The 17,434-nt window shown below is 55.4% G+C and overlaps 1 protein-coding gene across 5 annotated transcripts in view; it reads right to left on the reverse strand.

Moving 5' to 3' along the window:
* The window catches only part of SPECC1L (sperm antigen with calponin homology and coiled-coil domains 1 like), an 86,471-nt gene that overhangs the window by 42,153 nt on the left and 26,884 nt on the right, over positions 1-17,434 (reverse strand). For 3 of the 5 annotated variants that reach the window (XM_069558017.1, XM_069558018.1, XM_069558019.1), the window contains exons 3-5: positions 16,906-17,059; positions 11,862-13,498; positions 10,713-10,920 (exon numbers count right to left, since the gene is read on the reverse strand). In XM_069558017.1, the coding sequence (XP_069414118.1) occupies positions 10,713-10,920; positions 11,862-13,498; positions 16,906-17,059 (1,999 nt within the window). Of the gene's footprint in view, positions 1-10,071; positions 10,081-10,712; positions 10,921-11,861; positions 13,499-16,905; positions 17,060-17,434 lie in introns of those variants that run through there. The other 2 variants (XM_069558021.1, XM_069558020.1) reach the window with 2 other exon arrangements.

The following is a 17,434-nucleotide window of genomic DNA, read 5'->3' on the forward strand; positions in this document are numbered from 1 at the left end:
GCAATGTGAACATCTGATGAGCACCGCCAATGTGCAAAGGCCTTTCTAGACAGACCAGGGCTGCGAAGATGAGCGCGCAGACAAGGCCACATCCCAGGACCCAGGCAGGCACAGGGAAATCACTTTCCACTATTCCAAAAAGTCAGCTTTTTACGAAATAAAAACTTAATTACTTTTACTCAGTAATTCAAGAAACTGCTAATAAGTACCTTCTTTTGTGTTAAATTTTTGCACAAGGTGCCTGAGATGTAAGGAAAGGAAAAAAAAGGTGCAGTTCCTACCCTTTCAGAGACAGAAAAGAGGATGCTTTCATTGCAAAGGATTAAATTTTAACAGTCTGTCTCCACACAGCTGCTTCAGACCTCACTTCACCTGGAAACTTAGGGGTCAAACGGGCCATCCCATTTGGCTCAGGGCAAAGTGGGAACACAGGTGCACAGGCAAGCCCAGTACCCCTAGGTGAGGATGACTCTGCAACCAGAGGGAACTGGGCTCCGTCTGACCTACATGTGGATGAAATCGGGGTCTTGGTGATATCAGCAGACACGGTCAAGGAACAAGGACAGAAGCTGTAACATTTCTAGCGTGGAGAACACTAAGGGTCACACACCTTTCCTTTATGCTACACTTAACGTGCAAAAAATATTTGACAGTTAAAACAAGCAAAACAAAAAACTGTATCTCTCCTCTGCTGAAAACTGCTTTCCCTCCTTCTGGTGGCAGACGGCCTGTCGTGCAGGGGGACTCACGTGGGGCGCGTGACCGCAGGTCTCAGCGCCCTGACCCTCCGGCGGCACGTGAGCCGCACGGCCGTCTCAGGCTCCCTCCTTCGGCTCCCACCCTCTCCCGGCAGCAGCCTCGGCGTTCACGGCCGAGGGCTCACGGGCCGCAGCTCTCAGGGGACACCCTTACCCTCAGCGCCGCGTGCCCACTGCTGCTGCGCCTCCAGGTAAACAGAAGGGTGCTGACAGCCAGTGGCCCCCTCAGGCTGGATGCAGCACTTCAGCAGCCTCCAGGGAATCCTATTATTCACGCTCCACAGAAGCACGGAAAGTGACAACAGGCTTTCCCTCCCTGGAAACACGGGCGTCGGCGGTCCAGTCCTCGCTGTGAGGAGGCTGGGCAGTGCCCGTCACACAGGGCAGCGTGGGGCTCAGCCACCCCGGGGCCTCTGCACACAGCTCCCGCCTCAGAGCCCTGAGTGCGAGGGGCGCCGCCACCTGCTGCCTCCACCTCACACGCAGCACCACCGTCTGTCGAAGAACAGAGCTGCGCCGGCCTCCCTCCCTCAGGTTTAGCTCTACAGCTCCGCCTTTACTCTCGAGAGCGGCGCATCTCTGTTCTCACTGCCACTGGACCAACCTTGCTCTGAACAATTCTGGGCACCGGCACAGACCCAGTCACAACCTTCCCACCGGCAAGACCCAACATCGATGACGAACCGTCAGCTGGGCCTCCGCACCACTTCCAGCTGCGGGCCTGCCCCGCTGCGGGCGCCGTGAGCAGCGACCTCGCCACGGGGTCCCCTATGACCCCTGTGATGTGAAGGGAGCAAAGTCCCCACAAGCTCCCCTGCCCTCCGATGCCAGAAGATGCCCAGTGCTGAGCCGGCTTTGCACTTGGCTGGTGTTGCCAATGGCTGTCAGGTGCCGTTTTCAGAGGCAGGAAGGACCTGGGAACCTGTCAGCTAAAGCTGCACCCCTCAGGGCCAGGGGCGGGGCAGCGGGCAGACAGCCACCAGGCCACAGCTATACCCCCAAAACAGAGCCCCTGATGCAAGAGGCTGCATGTGGGTTTAAAGTAAGCCATCCCCCACTTTTGTCTCTTTGGGCCCTGCCGCACAGCACGCAGGGTCTTAGCCCCCCACGCAGGGGCGGGCCCGTGTCCCCTGCCTCGGAAGCATGCAGGGTTAACCCAATGGACTGCCAGGGAAGTCCCTGTTGCTTTTTATTTTACTCGTTTTTGTCCCTCCCCCCAAAATGCGGCTAACTTTTATCCCCGATTCTAACAGTAAGACACATTTACAGGGAAAAACATTACACTGTTTCCACTGCTTTACGAGCTCTCCCCCCAGCCAGCAGATGCCGGGCACTTTCATCAGTGAATACGGGTCCGCAGCACCAGTCTGACGGCCACACTCCCACTCCACCAACTGGGAGTGTCATGGTTTGTCTCAGCAGCCCCGTCAGCAGCCACTCAGAGCGGCTCCAGCATTTCTCGGAAACACTGTGAGTGCCTCCAGCTTTTCAGGTGTTACTTGGGGACACGCCTGCAGAGGGGGAGGAGGCGCTGAAGGGCCGCCTGAAACCGTCAACAGGGCCCACGTCAACCCACGCGCTCCAGAATACAGAATTCTTTCTGAGAAGTCACCAAGTCAGAGCCTTTACGGGACGGAACACACGGAGACCAGTGTTTCCTCGGGACGCCACTGCGGCTGGCCACAGTCCGAGTGCGATGCTCCAGTAAGACTGCCACGGTCTTCATCACAGAGGCAACGCACCCGGCTCGTCCCCTGGCGCGTGCTTTCTTTCACGCACACGTTTCTCTGGCCTGCGCACGCCGACCGGGCGTGCTCACCCCGGCTGGTGAAAGGGCGGCCGTGGCAGGGACGCACCAAGCCCACGGGCTTCTAACTGGACTCAACTGTTGAAAATATAGGTCGTTTCCTGGTCTCTGCTGCCGCTGCTGCTGCTAAGTCACTTCAGTCGTGTCCGACTCTGTGCAACCCCATAGGCAGCAGCCCACCAGGCTCCCCCGTCCCTGGCATTCTCCAGGCAAGAACACTGGAGTGCGTTGCCATTTCCTTCTCCAATGCATGAAAGTGAAAAGTGAAAGTGAAGTCGCTCAGTCGTGTCCGACTCTTCGCGACCCCATGGACTGCAGCCCACCAGGCTCCTCCATCCATGAGATTTTCCAGGCAAGGGTACTGGAGTGGGGGGCCATCACCTTCTCCAAAAAATCCTGGTCTCTAGTAACCTGTGACTCGGGAGCATCCACATCTGTGTGGATAGCTGCAAACTCTTAAGGATGTCTCTGAAGAGCAGATTTCTGCAAGCAGGTTGCTATGGCTCTGTTACACTTGTAAAAATTCTGACCACTACTCCATAAAGGACCCTTTTCTCCTCTCTTACATGTTAGCTCTCTTAAATTCTTCTCACCCCCATCTTGAGTCTCACTGCTTTTTTCAGAAGTCAAGCATCCTCCTGTATCTTTTTCTGACTTAGTCACACGCATCATTCGGCTAACGGGTTACTCGAGTCTTACTGAACCTCTCTACATATTCGATATATATTTCAAATACTCTCCCAACACCGTTTATTGATAATCCTGGGACTTCACTGAACTGAAAGTTTTAATCATACACAGTCAACACGACTGTCCTCCACGGAGGCTCCCCAGTACCGTGCCTTCCAGGCCGTCTCATCACGGCAGGACACAGCTTTCCTCCTCTTGCCCTGCCCGTTCTCTGGTCTCGAGCCACCCGTGCTCACCACGGTCATCGACTTCCAAGCATCGGGATGCCACCCCAGCTGGCCTGAACCTCAGGGATTGCAGAGGGCAGAACGCAGCTGCAAGTGAGCACAGAATAGGGCGACGCAGGCAGCGAATGGCAGGGGAGGTCGTGGCTAAGCTGGGCCTGAGGTCTTGCTGGTGCCACTGTCCTTGATACCAGTCAGCTGTGTTTTGCTCGGCACATTAGCAGCTTTATTTTGGAGGCTCTGTTGAGCTTTCTTTCTGCTATTCTCCTCTAAGTTAAAAGGTGCTTTCCTGGTGGCTCAGCGGTAAGGAATCTGCCTGCCAATGCAGGAAACAGAGGTTCGATCCCTGGATCAGGAAGATCCCCTGGAGAAGAAAATGGCAACCTGCTAGCATTCTTGCCTGGGAAATCCCACGGACAGAGGAGCCCCGAGGACTACAGTCTACGGGGTCGCAGGGTCGGAGTTGACTAAACAAGAAGGTATTAAAACGTCTAGTGAGTCCTGGCTGGTCTTTCTTACTTACAAAGAATGGTTCGCATCAGAGACTCCTGCACGCTTCTGGGCGGAACACCGGCTAAAGGCAGGCTCTGCTGATGACAGGAGACGCTGGTGGGGGGGGGAGGGGGACACACTCTGGACCAGCAAGAGGGAAAAGGCGGTTCCTGCGGAGGCGGCAGGGGTGCACGCGCCTGTTTCACTGCAGGGCCCAGCTGCCTTGCCCTGTGTGGTCTCCTTTTCAAGACAACACGGCAGCCTGCAGTTACCCAGGCACAGTACGAAGGGCGTGGTGCTGGGGGCGCCTGGGCCCATATTCCCACATTCCTTAGACAGAGACGAGCCCAGGAGCAGCGTCCGGCCAACAGCAGAGCCGGCGCCCAACAGAGGAGGGGGTGTAAGGACCCCCAGTGCCTTATGCCTCGTCCTGAGCCCACAGGGAGGACCGCTGCCCTCAGCCCCAGGGCACGGTGGGGACGTCACTACTGAGAGGTGCAAAGTTCTCTAGGCCACAGACCTCTCTGTTCCCGCTGATGCCCACGGCCAAGTCCATCGGCTTTACAGAAAGTCTTCCAGAGACTGCTCAGAACTCTTGGCCTGCGGACAGGATCCTTCCCGATGTCTCTCTGCTCTACTGTTCAGAGTATTCTCACGTCTCTCCCGCCATGTCCCTGGGACTGTGGGAGGGAAAGGAGGTGTATGTGGCCTCAGGCCATCGTCCTGAGCTGGAAGTCTTCAAGAGCATTTACAGGGAGAGCTGCTGCTCAGACCTTCCCGGCTCAGATGTGGCGTCCCGGTGCGGCGAGGAAACCGCAGGCCAGGCCAGCCCGGCACGCCCTCCAGGTCTACACGGCGCTGAGCTCTCCGGGGGGCCGTGTGGACCCCTGGCCACACACACACCGCAGTGTCCCACAGACACCAAGGACGCCCTGCTCGTTGTTTCCAGCGTCTTTCTCCCTGATGTCTGCGGGCTGACGTTCAAGGCCAGAGGTTCTTCTGCATCTCTGAGCTGCAGTCTGAATGACTCCGTAACTTTCTGTATTTGCTGTCTAATGTTTCATTTCCAAAATACCTACTAGCTTCATTTTAGCAGCAAATCCGGAGATTTGCTGTTTGTTCATCACGACGAGTACGCTTTCCTCCAGGTCCTGAGTACATTCACAAAAGCTGTTTTGAAATCCTGTCTATTAAAAAGTCAGAACCACGCTGGGGTAAATGACCAGTGGCTACTAATGGGTGCCGGATTGCTTTGGAGGGGGTGGTGATTAAAAAGGTTCTAAAAGTGACTATGGGGATGCTTTCATTCCACAGGAAAACCCCTCATTTCCCAGTTAGCAGCATTCTCTTTCATGGACTCCCCTAAATCAAGTGCTGACTTAGCACACATCCCAAATGCTAGAATTCTTGAAGAAAAAACTAACTCCTATCAGATTATGTAGCTATAACAATAAATTACAGGAAATGTGTCTGGATCCTGGATCTGATCAAACAATTATAAAGGGCACTCTAGGGTCAGCTAGGGAAACCTGCGCACGGGGTATTCGACGATGCTAAGAACTTATGCCTAGCTTTGCTAACTGTGATACTGCATTGTGGTTACAAGGAGAACGTGCTAAAATACTCCAGAGGTCAGTGTCCACAGCTTACTGCCAACTGGTCCAGCTAAACACACACTCAGAAGGCATACGCTACGCGACGCTACCGACTGCCGCATCCAGGCGGAGGTGCTACCCGCCACACAGCTCCCCGGGCGCTTCTGGGCATTCCAGCTTTCATCTCTAAACCTGGACATGTACACACTGCTATGTTTACAATGGATAACCAACAAGGGCCTCCTGTGCGGCTCAGGGAGCTCTGCGCCGTGCTGCACGGGGGTCCGCACGGCTGGGGCGGGACGCATGCGCACGGGTGGCTGAGCCCCTGCTGTCCGCCTGGGACCCTCACAACGTTGCTGATCAGCCATCGTCTCTGTGCTCAAGCTCAGTCGCGTCCGCCTGCCTGCGACGCCGTGGACTGCAGCCCACCAGGCTCTTCGTCCGTGGGATTTCCCAGGTGAGAATACCGAAGCAGGCTGCCATTCCCTATTCCACTGGATCTTCCTGACCCAGGGATCGAACCTGTGTCTCCTGCACTGAAGGCGGATTCTTTACCCACTGTGCCATCAGGGAAGCCCATTAATGAGCTATCAGTTCAGTTCAGTTGCTTAGTCATGTCCCACTCTTTGCAACCCCATGGAATGCAGCACGCCAGGCTTCCTGTCCATTACTAACTCCCGGAGCTTGCTCAAACTCACGTCCGTTGAGCAGTGATGCCCTCCAGCCCTCTCATCCTCTGTCGTCCCCTTCTCCTTCTGCCTTCAACCCTTCCCAGCATCAGGGTGTTTTCCATGAGTCAGTTATTCGAATCAGGTGGCCAAAGTATTGGAGCTTTAGTTTCAGCATCAGTCCTTCCAGTGACTATTGGGTTGATTTTTCCTTTAGGATTCACTAGTTGGACCTCCTTGCAGTCTAAGGGACTCTCAAGAGTCTTCTCCAACACCATAGTTCAAAAGCATCAATTCTTCAGCACTCAGTTTTCTTTATGGTCCAACTCTCACATCCATACATGACTACTGGAAAAATCATAGCCTTGACCAGACAGACCTCTGTCAGCAAAGTAATGTCTCTGCTTTTTAATATGCTGTCTAGGTTGGTCATACCTTTCCTCCCAAGGAGCAAGGGTCTTTTAATTTCATGGCTGCAATCACCATCTGCAGTGATTTTGGAGCCCAAGAAAATAAAGCCTGTTAATGTTTCCATAATTGGCAATACCCAAATACAAAATAAAACATTTTTTAAAAATTGGGGAGAGAAACTACATGGCTAAAAAGATTTTATTAAGGATTTTCAGCCATTTTATAATTAAAATTCGTGCCCTGTTTATGTAATTTTTATTTTGGCATTGATATGGAAAATTTTGTCCCTGGAAACCTCTTACATTTTTCTAGCTATCACCCCAATTACCACAAGGTGTCACTCTTTCCACATTCAAAGCAAAAGGTTTGCAAGGGAAAAAGGCTATTATCTGTACTAAAAGAAGACACTGAGCTCCCAAGTTAATCTCAAACTTTAGAACCATCTGTATTTAAGAAGTAAAATGCAGTAACTCTCTCAGTTCAGACAATGAAATACAAACTGGACGCAAATGTTAAACTAAAAGTTTTCTAAAACTTTAGATGAAAAAGTGCATCACTATGTCTCTCAGGAATACGTTCCCACAAGCCACTTCAGTATCCTCACACTTTGGAATAAATAGCCCTGAGGTCATCCTACAAAGGCCGGGTCAACCAGCCAGAGCTCAGAATTGCCACCAGACACCTGGAGGGCTGACGCAAACAACCCCCCTCTCCTGGGAGTAGGTCAACCCCTGCACCCACGGCACAGGCGCTCCAGCTCCATGCTGCATCTGCCTGTCGGTCCACAAAGAAGCATGACCCGAAATTTCAACAGCTCTAGCCAAGGCTGGAAAAGGTCCGCTTTCATTCCAATCCCAAAGAAAGGCCAAAGAATGTTCAAACTGCCACACGGTTGCGGTCATTTCACATGCTAGCAAGGTAATGCTCAAAATCCTTCAAGCTAGTCTTCTTTAGCACTTGAACCAAGAACTGTCAGATGTACAAGCTGGATTTACAAGCTGTACAGACATACAAGAGGGACTAGAGATCAAACTGCTAAATCCGGTGGGTCACAGACAAAATCTACTTCTGCTTCACTGACTAAACTAAAGCCTTTGACTGTGGATCACAACAAACTGTGGAAAATTCTTAGAGAGACGGGAATTCCAGACCACCTTACCTGCCTCCTGAGAAACCTGTATGCAGGTCAAGAGGCAACAGTTAGAACCAGACATGGAACGACGACCGGACTGGTTCAAAACGGGGAAAGGACCATGTCGTCCAGACTGCGTACGCGTCACCCCGCTTATTTAAGTTCTACGCAGAGCACATCACGTGAAATGCCGGGCTGGATGAAGCACAGCTGGAATCAAGATTGCTGGGAGAAATTTCAATAAATTCAGACGTGCAGATGACACCACCCTTATGGCAGAAAGCGAAGAACAAAAGATAAAGAGCCTTTTGATGAAGGTGAAAGAGGAAAGCGAAAAAGCTGACTTAGAACGCAACATTCAAAAAAACTAAGATCGTGGCATCTGGTCCCATCACTTCACGGCTAACAGATGAAGAAAGAAGTGAAGCCATGACGGACGCACGGCAGGCTTTTTCTCCTTGGGCTCCCAGACGGCTGCGGACGGTGACTGCAGCCATGAAACTGAAAGATGCTTGCCCCTCGGGTGAAAAGCTAGACAGCGTATTAAAACCCAGAGATGTCACTGTGCCCACAAACGCCCATCTAGCCAAAGCTCTGGTTTTTCCAGTCGTCATGTATGGATGTGAGAGTTGGACCATAAAGAAGGCTGAGCACGAAAGAATTAATGCTTTGAACTGTGGTGCTGGAGAAGACTCTTGAGAGTTCCTTGGACAGCAAGGAGATCCAACCAGTGAATTCTAAAGGAAATCAACCCTGAATAGTCACTGGAAGGACTGAAGCTGAAGCTCCAATATTTTGGCCACCTGATGCGAACAGCCAACTTATTGGAAAAGACCCTGATGTTGGGAAAGTTTGAGGGCAGGAGGAGAAGGGGGCGACAGAGGATGAGATGGTTGGATGGCATCACCGACTCAATGGACATGAGTTTTGGGAAACTCTGGGAGACGGTGAAGGACAAGGCAGCCTGGCATGCTGCAGTCCATGGGGTCACAAAGAGTCAGACATGAATGGGCGACTGGAAAGCCTCCAAGGCATCCAGAAAGGCTATCTCCATCCTCCCCATCCCCACCAGGCCATCCTTAGCAGGCTTACAACTTAAAATTTGTTGATATTCAGAGAATCCAGGTAAAGAGTATGTAAGAACTTTTAAAACGTTATCATTTGGAAATAACTTGAAAGTTACAAGAAGATATGAGAAGTAACACAAGGCCCAGGTCCCGAGCACCCATGTCCCTGTTGCTCAGCCTTGCCTCCCTAACGGTGCACCGTGTTCCATCTTCTGCCGTCTCCGCTCCCTGCCCGTCTGCCTGTGTCCATCTTTCCTTCTTAAGGACACACACTGCGTCCCTCACCCCGGCATAAGGCAGTGTGTGGTCCCTACCAGCACTCAGACCCCGTGGGCTGTCCACCTCATGCGTTTATGCCGATGTCTGTCCCCACAGCCTGAGGGCAGCCCGGGGCCCAGCAGGCAAGGGAGCAGGGGCTGGCCCGTCCCAAGTCCTGCAGCCTGGGACTCCCCCTCAGCCCCGGCCCTTCATGACACCGGCATCTTTGGGGACACAACACCACTCAGGCCTTCCGGTACAGCATTCCTCATTTCTGTCTTTAGTGTCTCTTTGTGACTAGACGAAGCCGCGTCTCAGCCAGAACGTGGCCTGGCCGCATCCGCGTGCCCGTCAGTGTTGCCCAACTGCTCCGCGGCACATCTGTTTCCTCACTCGCAGCGGAACACAGCCTGCTAGAAGACCAGGCAAATTTCCATTCTTCACCACATTTTCCACACAGAAATGCTTGCACTGTTTTTGCAAATTTTTTTATAAGTCTGAAATAATTACAAAATAGTTTTTAAAAATCTTTTAAAAAAGCAAGCAGAGCAACTCAAAATCCAAATTCCAAATCTACCTGACGATATCTTCATGGAAAGGAGGAAAATTAAGCAGATAAACAAAAACCTGTGCTGTAGGCCTGAAGATCAAGTTTTTGGTCTCATTACACTTGCAACCACGAGACGTTGATGATAAATGGCTTTTCCTAAGATCTAGAAAGTTAACAGCCTCATTAACATCTCACTGAAATGACTTTTCATAGTTAAGCAGTTTAAAGAGATGCTTCTGTTTAACAGTCCTTCAGGAGCAAAACAGCAGCTGGGAGACGGGTGGTGCCATGAGGCCCCAGCCCACACACGTCTGCCCGGCCACAGCACTGCTGCCCCAGAGCCCTGCCCAGGCGGAGACCCCCACCTGTCCGTCCTGAGCATGCACAGTCCCCACAGGTGGGCGGGCCTCACTTACTCTCTAAGTCGGAGACGGGCCTGCACTGTCCCTCGGGTGGGGGCCTCACTTACTCTCTTAAGTTGGAGATGGGCCTGCACTGTCCCCCGGGCGGGGCCTCACTTACGGGTGGGGGGCCTCACTCTCTAATTCGGAGATGGGCGGGCACTGTCCCCCGGGCGGGGGGCCTCGCTCTCTAATTCGAAGACAGGCGTGCACTGTCCCCGGGGCGGGGGGCCTCACTCTCTAATTTGGAGACGGGCGTGCACTGTCCCCCGGGCGGGGCCTCACTTACGGGTGGGGGGCCTCACTCTCTAATTCGGAGATGGGCCTGCACTGTCCCTCGGGTGGGGGCCTCACTCTCTAAGTTGGAGACGGGCGTGCACCGTCCGCCGGGCGGGGGGGCCTCACTCTCTAATTTGGAGACGGGCCTGCACTGTCCCTCGGGTGGGGGCCTCACTCTCTAAGTTGGAGACGGGCGTGCACCGTCCGCCGGGCGGGGGGGCCTCACTCTCTAATTTGGAGACGGGCCTGCACTGTCCCTCGGGTGGGGGCCTCACTCTCTAAGTTGGAGACGGGCGTGCACCGTCCGCCGGGCGGGGGGGCCTCACTCTCTAATTTGGAGACGGGCCTGCACTGTCCCCCGGCGGGGCCTCACTTACTCTCTAAGTCGGAGATGATGAGGTTGTCGTGAAGCTTCACCGCCCGGTGCTGCTCTACTTCGTCCTCCAGCTCAAAGATCGTTTCCTTCATGTCACTCCTCTCCGTCTCTTTCTCTTCCAGCTCTGACCGTAGTTTCTCTAAGGTCAGGTTCAGATCTTCTATCTGCTTCTTAGCTTCCTCTTGGAAGGCTCGGTATTCGTCTTCTACCTGTGTGGAATCGATGGTGCAGATCAGGAAAGTGAGTGCTGTTCTGAGCTAAGTCCCAGGACAGAGGCACAGGCCGCCTGGGCTGGGAGCGAAGTGGGCACCGCTCTGCGAGAGTGAGGAGGGCCGTGTGACCGCTGTGGGCGTCCAGTGACTCGGACGTCACACAGCACGCGTCAGCACGGCACGCTGCCACACCACTGAACTCGCGCTGACATCACACTGAACCTCGCTACAGTACTTACGAAGAGGTTTCCGAAGTTTTCCCTTCTCCAAAGTTTGGACTGAAGGCATGCATCTCATCAATGATTAACATGCTTTCCCACAAAAATGATATCTGCTTTCTGACAGTTTCCATATCAAATTAAAACCAGAAACCGAAATTCTCAAATACTGTCCAGCTGTCAGTTCATGGGGGCCCCAACACGTACGAGCCAACAAATACCTCTCCTAAACTGTATCTATGAAAGTCATCCTTAAAAAATTAAGATTTACATTATTAAGAACAGACTCTCATATAGATTGCACAGCAGCTTAACCCAAACTAGACCTCTACCTGAAAAAGCACACCACAGAAGAAGAGGAGGCAGACGCTGCTGGCCCCACAGACTGGAATGCTGGCTCTCCGCTTCTCTTGCGTCCACCTGCAGCCGCGAGGGCGCTGTGGCCCGGCCTGACGTGCTCCCCGGGGCACACCCAGAGCTGGGGCAACTGCTGTCAGGCGTGACTCTAGCCTCGGCCTCCCACAGGCAGGGCCACAGGCAAAGGGTGAGAGTGGAAGCGTCGTCACAAGACGCTTTCCGCTCCCTCCCCAGGCCAGCAGCTTAGAAACAGGTCCCCTCAGGAGAGCTAGCCGCACGCCAGCGGGCTGCCGGCCCTCGGGCAGCGCGTGTGCACCACGGCCGCTCTGCACGGCCCCAGAGCCCTGTCTACTGAACCGGTACCTTTGCGATGGCGTCCTGCAGCCGGCTGGCGTCATTCCGGCTGCGGGCCAGGTCTTCCTGCAGACTACTGGCCAGAGACTCTGCTTTCTCCTTGTCCAGCCTGACACTCTCCAGGAGGTCCTGAATGTCAGACTTGTCTCCAGAGTTATGGATAGAGTACAGCTCCGCCACTTTCTGCTTCTCATTCTCCAGCTGGGCCTTCAGGCGATTCATCTCGATCTGGTCACTGGCCAGGGTGGCTTTGAGCTCCTCCAGCGTGGCAGCCAAGGCCGCCTTGCCCTTCTGCTCGGACTCGACGGCCCGCTCCATGTGGTGGCTGCGCTCCTTGAGCGCCCCGATCAGCTCCTGAGCCTCCTTGTTGTCCTGCTCGGCCATCTTCAGGGTGTTGCTTAGGTGCTGCTGGACGCCAAGGAGCTGCTCCCGTTCAAAACGGCTGTTCTCAGCGAGGTCCACGTAGCGCTGCTCCAGCTCCATGTAGCGGCCGCTCTTCACGTCCTCGTCGATGCCGTAGGGAACGTGGTGCTCGTCCAGGAGGGAGCGGAGGTACTCGATCTGCCGGCTGAAGAGCTCCAGCTTGTCGCTCTGCTGGCACAGGGACTCCATGAGGATCACCTTCTCCTCGCCGAGCCGCTCGTTCTCGCTGTTCAGCTCCTGGGTGACCTGCTGCAGGTCGGCCAGCTCCTGCAGGGTGGCCTGCAGCTCCTCGCTCGTGCTGTGCTGGTTCTCCTCCATCTGGTGTATCCGCTCCGTCAGGCACGCGACAGACACTTCGCTGGCGTTCCCGCTGCTGCCCTTCCGAGAGCGCTCGACACTCGGGAGGCCTTCCGACTCCGAGGACGAGGGCGCGTCCAGGGCGTCGTCGCTGGACGTGAGGGGCTGGTACACCTCACTGCACTCGCTGTCCAGGTTGTCCAGGGAGTTGCTGTGCTGATGGTCCATGAGCGTGTTTTCATCCTGGCTCAGCAGATCCTCCACCGAGCCGGGGGCCGAGCCCTCCACCGAGGAGGCCAGCGTCCCCCCGCCGTCGCTCTGGTTGCCAGGGGTGATCTCTGGGCTCAGGGACTGATAGCCGAACAGCTTCTCGGAGTGGTCCAGCCTCTGCTCCAGCGAGAAGCCCAGCGCGTTCAGCCGGTCCTTCAGCATCCGGTTCTCGCTCTTCAGCTGGCCGAGCTCCTCGCGGACGGCCGCGTTCTGCTCCTGCAGCTGCAGCAAGGTGGGCGCCGCGCCGGTCGCCTGCTGCGCGACGCTGGCCTCCTTCTCCTCGGACTCCTCGGCGCCCTCGGGGAGGGGGCCCTCGCTGATGCCCAGCTGAGCACGCATGTCCCGGAGCTCGCTCCGCAGGTGTAAAATCTCCACGTCCTTGGTTTTGGCCAAGGTGAGAAGATCCTTCACTCTGGCCTCCAGAGCAGCTTTGTCACTGATCTGATTGTCCGACTTGGACTTGCTCATGCGGACGTCGCATTCTGCAGCCGTGCGGCTGCGTGAGCGTTTGGCCGAGGCCACGTCATTAGCCCCCTGACCTGCAGAAGGTAGTTTTTTGCTCTGGTTTAGTCGGGTACGTTCACGTAATCTTTCTCTAGTAGAACCGGACTCTTTATTACCTGTGGAAGTGCTGCGCTTGGCTGAAGAACTCGTGCCTACAAGATGAAGACAAAGAGTTTAAAGCAGAACATCGGCAAGAGGCAGGCACCCAGGTAAGCCCCAAGGGGACGAGCAATGATCTCAGCGCCTGCACAGGGATTGTCACACTGGCCCTGCCTGAGAGTCTGGTTACGGTCAAGTTCAGCTCCCTGCAAACAGGAAGGTCAACCACCCTTTATTTATCAGTGGAAAAAGACGTCACACACTGAGCTGCGTGCCGTAAGGGGCAAGTTTATGGGATGCGGATCGTATCTCAATACACATGGCCCTGAACCCTAAACCACGGATTTCAACAGGTGGCCGGAGCCCAGTGTCCGGGGGAGGCTATGGAAGGTGCCTCGAGGGACAGCCGGTCACACAGCCAGCTACCTGCAGAAGCAGGAGGTGAGGGAAGACCGTGGGTGACCAGGAGGGAGAGGCAGCCTCTGGACAAACAAAAACCTAAGCCGCCCACAACAAACACAGTAACTATGATCAAAGAAAATGCAAGAAACATTCACATCACAAACGCCACGGGCGTGGTCCCTCAGTCCCGGCCGGTCCTTAGCGACCCTGAGGGTGGCGGGCCACCCGGCCCCTCTGCTCGCGGAACTTTCCAGGCAAGAATACTGGAGGGGGCGGCCACTTCCCCTTCTTCCGGTGGGTCTTCCCAACCCAGGGATGCAAGCTGCGCTTCTGGGACTGGCAGACAGATTTTTTTTCCACGTGGGAAGTGCCACACAGATAGCACCAGTAACCAGAATCATTCAGACAGGCAGCGGCACTTATCCTCACGCCACACACGCGTTAATAACGCACACACAGTGATTTACACAGGCTTCACTACCATCATCCTGTTTTACAGAGGAAGAAACCCAGAAAGAGATGATAAATAATCTGCCAGTGCCCCACAGGTAATATATGGACGAGCCAAGATTCAAACGCAGGCAGGCCGTGCGGCAGAACCTGCAACTTCCCAGGACCCGCTCGGCCTTCATCGGTGTTAGAAAGCGACACAGCACTGCCGCCAAGGCCTGGCGACACTTTCATCAAACGAGCCACAGTGTCACCAACTGCTAAAGTTACACCTCTGCAAACAACTGAGAGGGCCGTGTATTTAACCAACATAAAAAGAACGTGTTCATCCACAAATACTTAAAGAAACCATCAGACTCTTCTTTACTTTGAAAAATAAGTCACAGACCTGACCAATAACTATTCTTAACGAGCCAACTGGTTCTTCACATGTCAGCACCAGGCTAACCAGGGAGTGGAGGGCGGAAGCTCTGCCCGACAGGGGACGCTGTGGGAAGCCCCTGCTTCTGCCGCGGCTCGGGGGAGTGCAGGCAGGGGGTGCTGGCGGCCTCGGCAGACGGGGACGAGGTGGTGGACGCGGCATCACGTGCAGGAAGGAAAAGAAAGGCCACGTGGCGGGTGGGGCGGGAGAGAAAGGCTTCCACAGGCCCTGGGCGCCAGCAACAGTCCAGGCAGTCGCAGCAGCAGTGCTCAGCGCGTCTTCCTGAGCAGGGGAGGGGGAGACGCAGGCGAGCACGGTGGCGGAGAGCAAGCAGAGGGCGCCTCGGGGAGCACCAGGAGGAGGAAGAGCAGCAGGAGAGGCGTGGGCAGACAGAGCAGCGACGCGCAGGGAGGCCACGCTTGCGGAGAAGAGCCCGCTCTCCGCAAGAGCAGACGGGGTAAGGAACCTGCGCTATGTTTCACAGGCAGAGGAGGAGCGACTGCGAAGGGAGGCTGGGACGGGGAGAGACGGGGCAAAGGGCCTGCGGGGTGGCCCGAGGGCCGCCCGCGGCGGCGGGAGGCGGGCCGGCAGGGAAGCGCGCGTCTGCACACACGGAGACTCTGAAGCCAGGGAGGGAGGGGATACGAGGGGTCAGAGTACCGGGCCTCCTTTTCGGTACACAAGCCGGAGCAGTAAATGTGGTGCCGCCGGGCCCCAGGGCAGAGACCTATGGTCCACGGTGCTCCATCACCAGCTCTGAGGCTTGGCACAGAACGGGCGCCCAGGAAGCATTCGCCGAGCGAATGGGTGCGTGGCCTGGGCAGGGCACTGCAGCTTCCTGCGCGGGGCTCTCACGATGCTGAGCTGAGAGCCTCTAAGGGACACCTCTGAGGATGGCCTCGCCCTCCGGGGATGCGGTGAGGAATAGACGGAGTCACACCTGTAGAGCCAAGTAAGGATGTCCACGTTCCCTCCTGGCGACCGCGCCGCTGCGGTCAGCGTGGGCCGGGGTCTGGGTGGAAGGAAGAGGCCGCACAGGGTCAAGGCGGGGGGGCAGCTGGCACGTCCAGCCGAGGAGGAAGTCCAGGACACAAGGAGGGGACGAGAGCCTGGACGATGGGAGCAGGAGGGGCCTGCTCTGGCTCCTGCCCATCCGCTTTCACACACTTACTACAAACACAGTGGCCTAAGATACTGCAAGTTTCCAAGTTTTTTCTTTCAGTGTAAGCAGCAACATGTGAAAGCATTACTCTCTGGACTACAGAATGAGAGCTTAAAAAAAAGAGGACCTGCTGCTAATGAGGGAAGAAAGAACGGCAGGACTGGGGTGAATGGATCTAGGCACCGACTATCAGAGGCTGCTAACGCCAGGCAGCGGGAGACAGCCACACCACGGGCAGACGGACAGACGACGGTCCTGTACGAAGGAGCAGGCGAGAGGAGCGGAGGAGCCTCCATCTGCCCATCAAGGCTCTAAATCCAGGGCACTGACAGCGAGCAGAGAGAACTCAGAAACACGGCCTCGCGCAGCACAGGAGCGCGGCTCCAAAACCCAGACCACCAGAGGGAACTCGCGGGGGGCCCAGTGCGAGGACTCGGTGTCCTCACTACTCTGGCCTGGGTTCCATCCCTGGTGAGGGAACGGAGGTCCTGCAAGCCACATGACATGGCCAAAGAGGAGGAAAGAAAGTCTAGAAACTCTACAGGTCGGACAGCCAGTTTCTACAAAGACCGCATTGCGAGGAAAAAAAGGGGCGGGGTGGACTCGCAGATTTACAGATGAAGACTGAAGAGACACCGGCAATCACTCTGTGCGGAGCTTCAGTGAGTCCTGGTGAACCCTAAGCCAAGCGAAGAAGCAAGTGCATGTAGGCAGCATCTGTGAGACAGGCGGAGACTTGAATATTTACTGAATAACCAACGGTTTGAAACATGGTTATTTTAAGGCCTGATAAGGGCATTGTGAATGTATTTTTAAAAGCGCACTCATCCTTCAGAGATAATCAGATATGTGTGGATGACACCTGGAACTGAAGGTGGGCGTCAAGGAGCTGAGCACGGCCCTCAAGCGACAGGGAGACGGGCGTGTGGAGATGGAGCACCAGACAGCTGTGCACAGGTCAGGCGCTCCCCGGCCGGGCGGCAGTCCCTGCAGGCCGCCGCGGCGGGGGCCCGCCCAGCGCGCACCTGTGCTGGTCCTGGGCCTGGTCTCTGCAGCGCTCGTGGCGGGCGCGGGCGCGGGCGGCGCGGCGGAGGAGCAGGCGTTCTTCTTCCCTTTGCCGCCATTGGTCACAGTCACCCCTCCAGCCATCCCAGCTAAGAGGTCATCACTGCTCTTGGTCTAGAAGCAACGAAAGATTAAAAACAAGCTGGTTAGGTAGAGCGACATTAAACAACATTCTGACCCTAACCAAAGCCCTTGACTTTCAGGCTGAGCCCACGGCCTCTGCAAAGACCTCCTGGCAGCCACCAGGCAGCGAGTGCCTGGGCGCTGCAGAAATGGAACCTTCTCGCTGGCTCATAAACAGCTGCAACTCCTTTCTAAAAATATGAAAATCACAATGGACTCAAAGATGTCACAGGAGCCCGCGGTATGCCCCCACGTGCCAGATTCAGTGAGGGGTGAGAAGCAGCGAGGACACCCTACTTGCCACCCCTCGCCTCGGCTGTGGCTCACCAAGCAGGAGCACCGGAGTCAGCGCGCCACCTGGCAGTT

The sequence above is a fragment of the Ovis canadensis genome, chromosome 17, assembly GCF_042477335.2.
Source record: "Ovis canadensis isolate MfBH-ARS-UI-01 breed Bighorn chromosome 17, ARS-UI_OviCan_v2, whole genome shotgun sequence".
Taxonomy (NCBI): domain Eukaryota; kingdom Metazoa; phylum Chordata; class Mammalia; order Artiodactyla; family Bovidae; genus Ovis; species Ovis canadensis.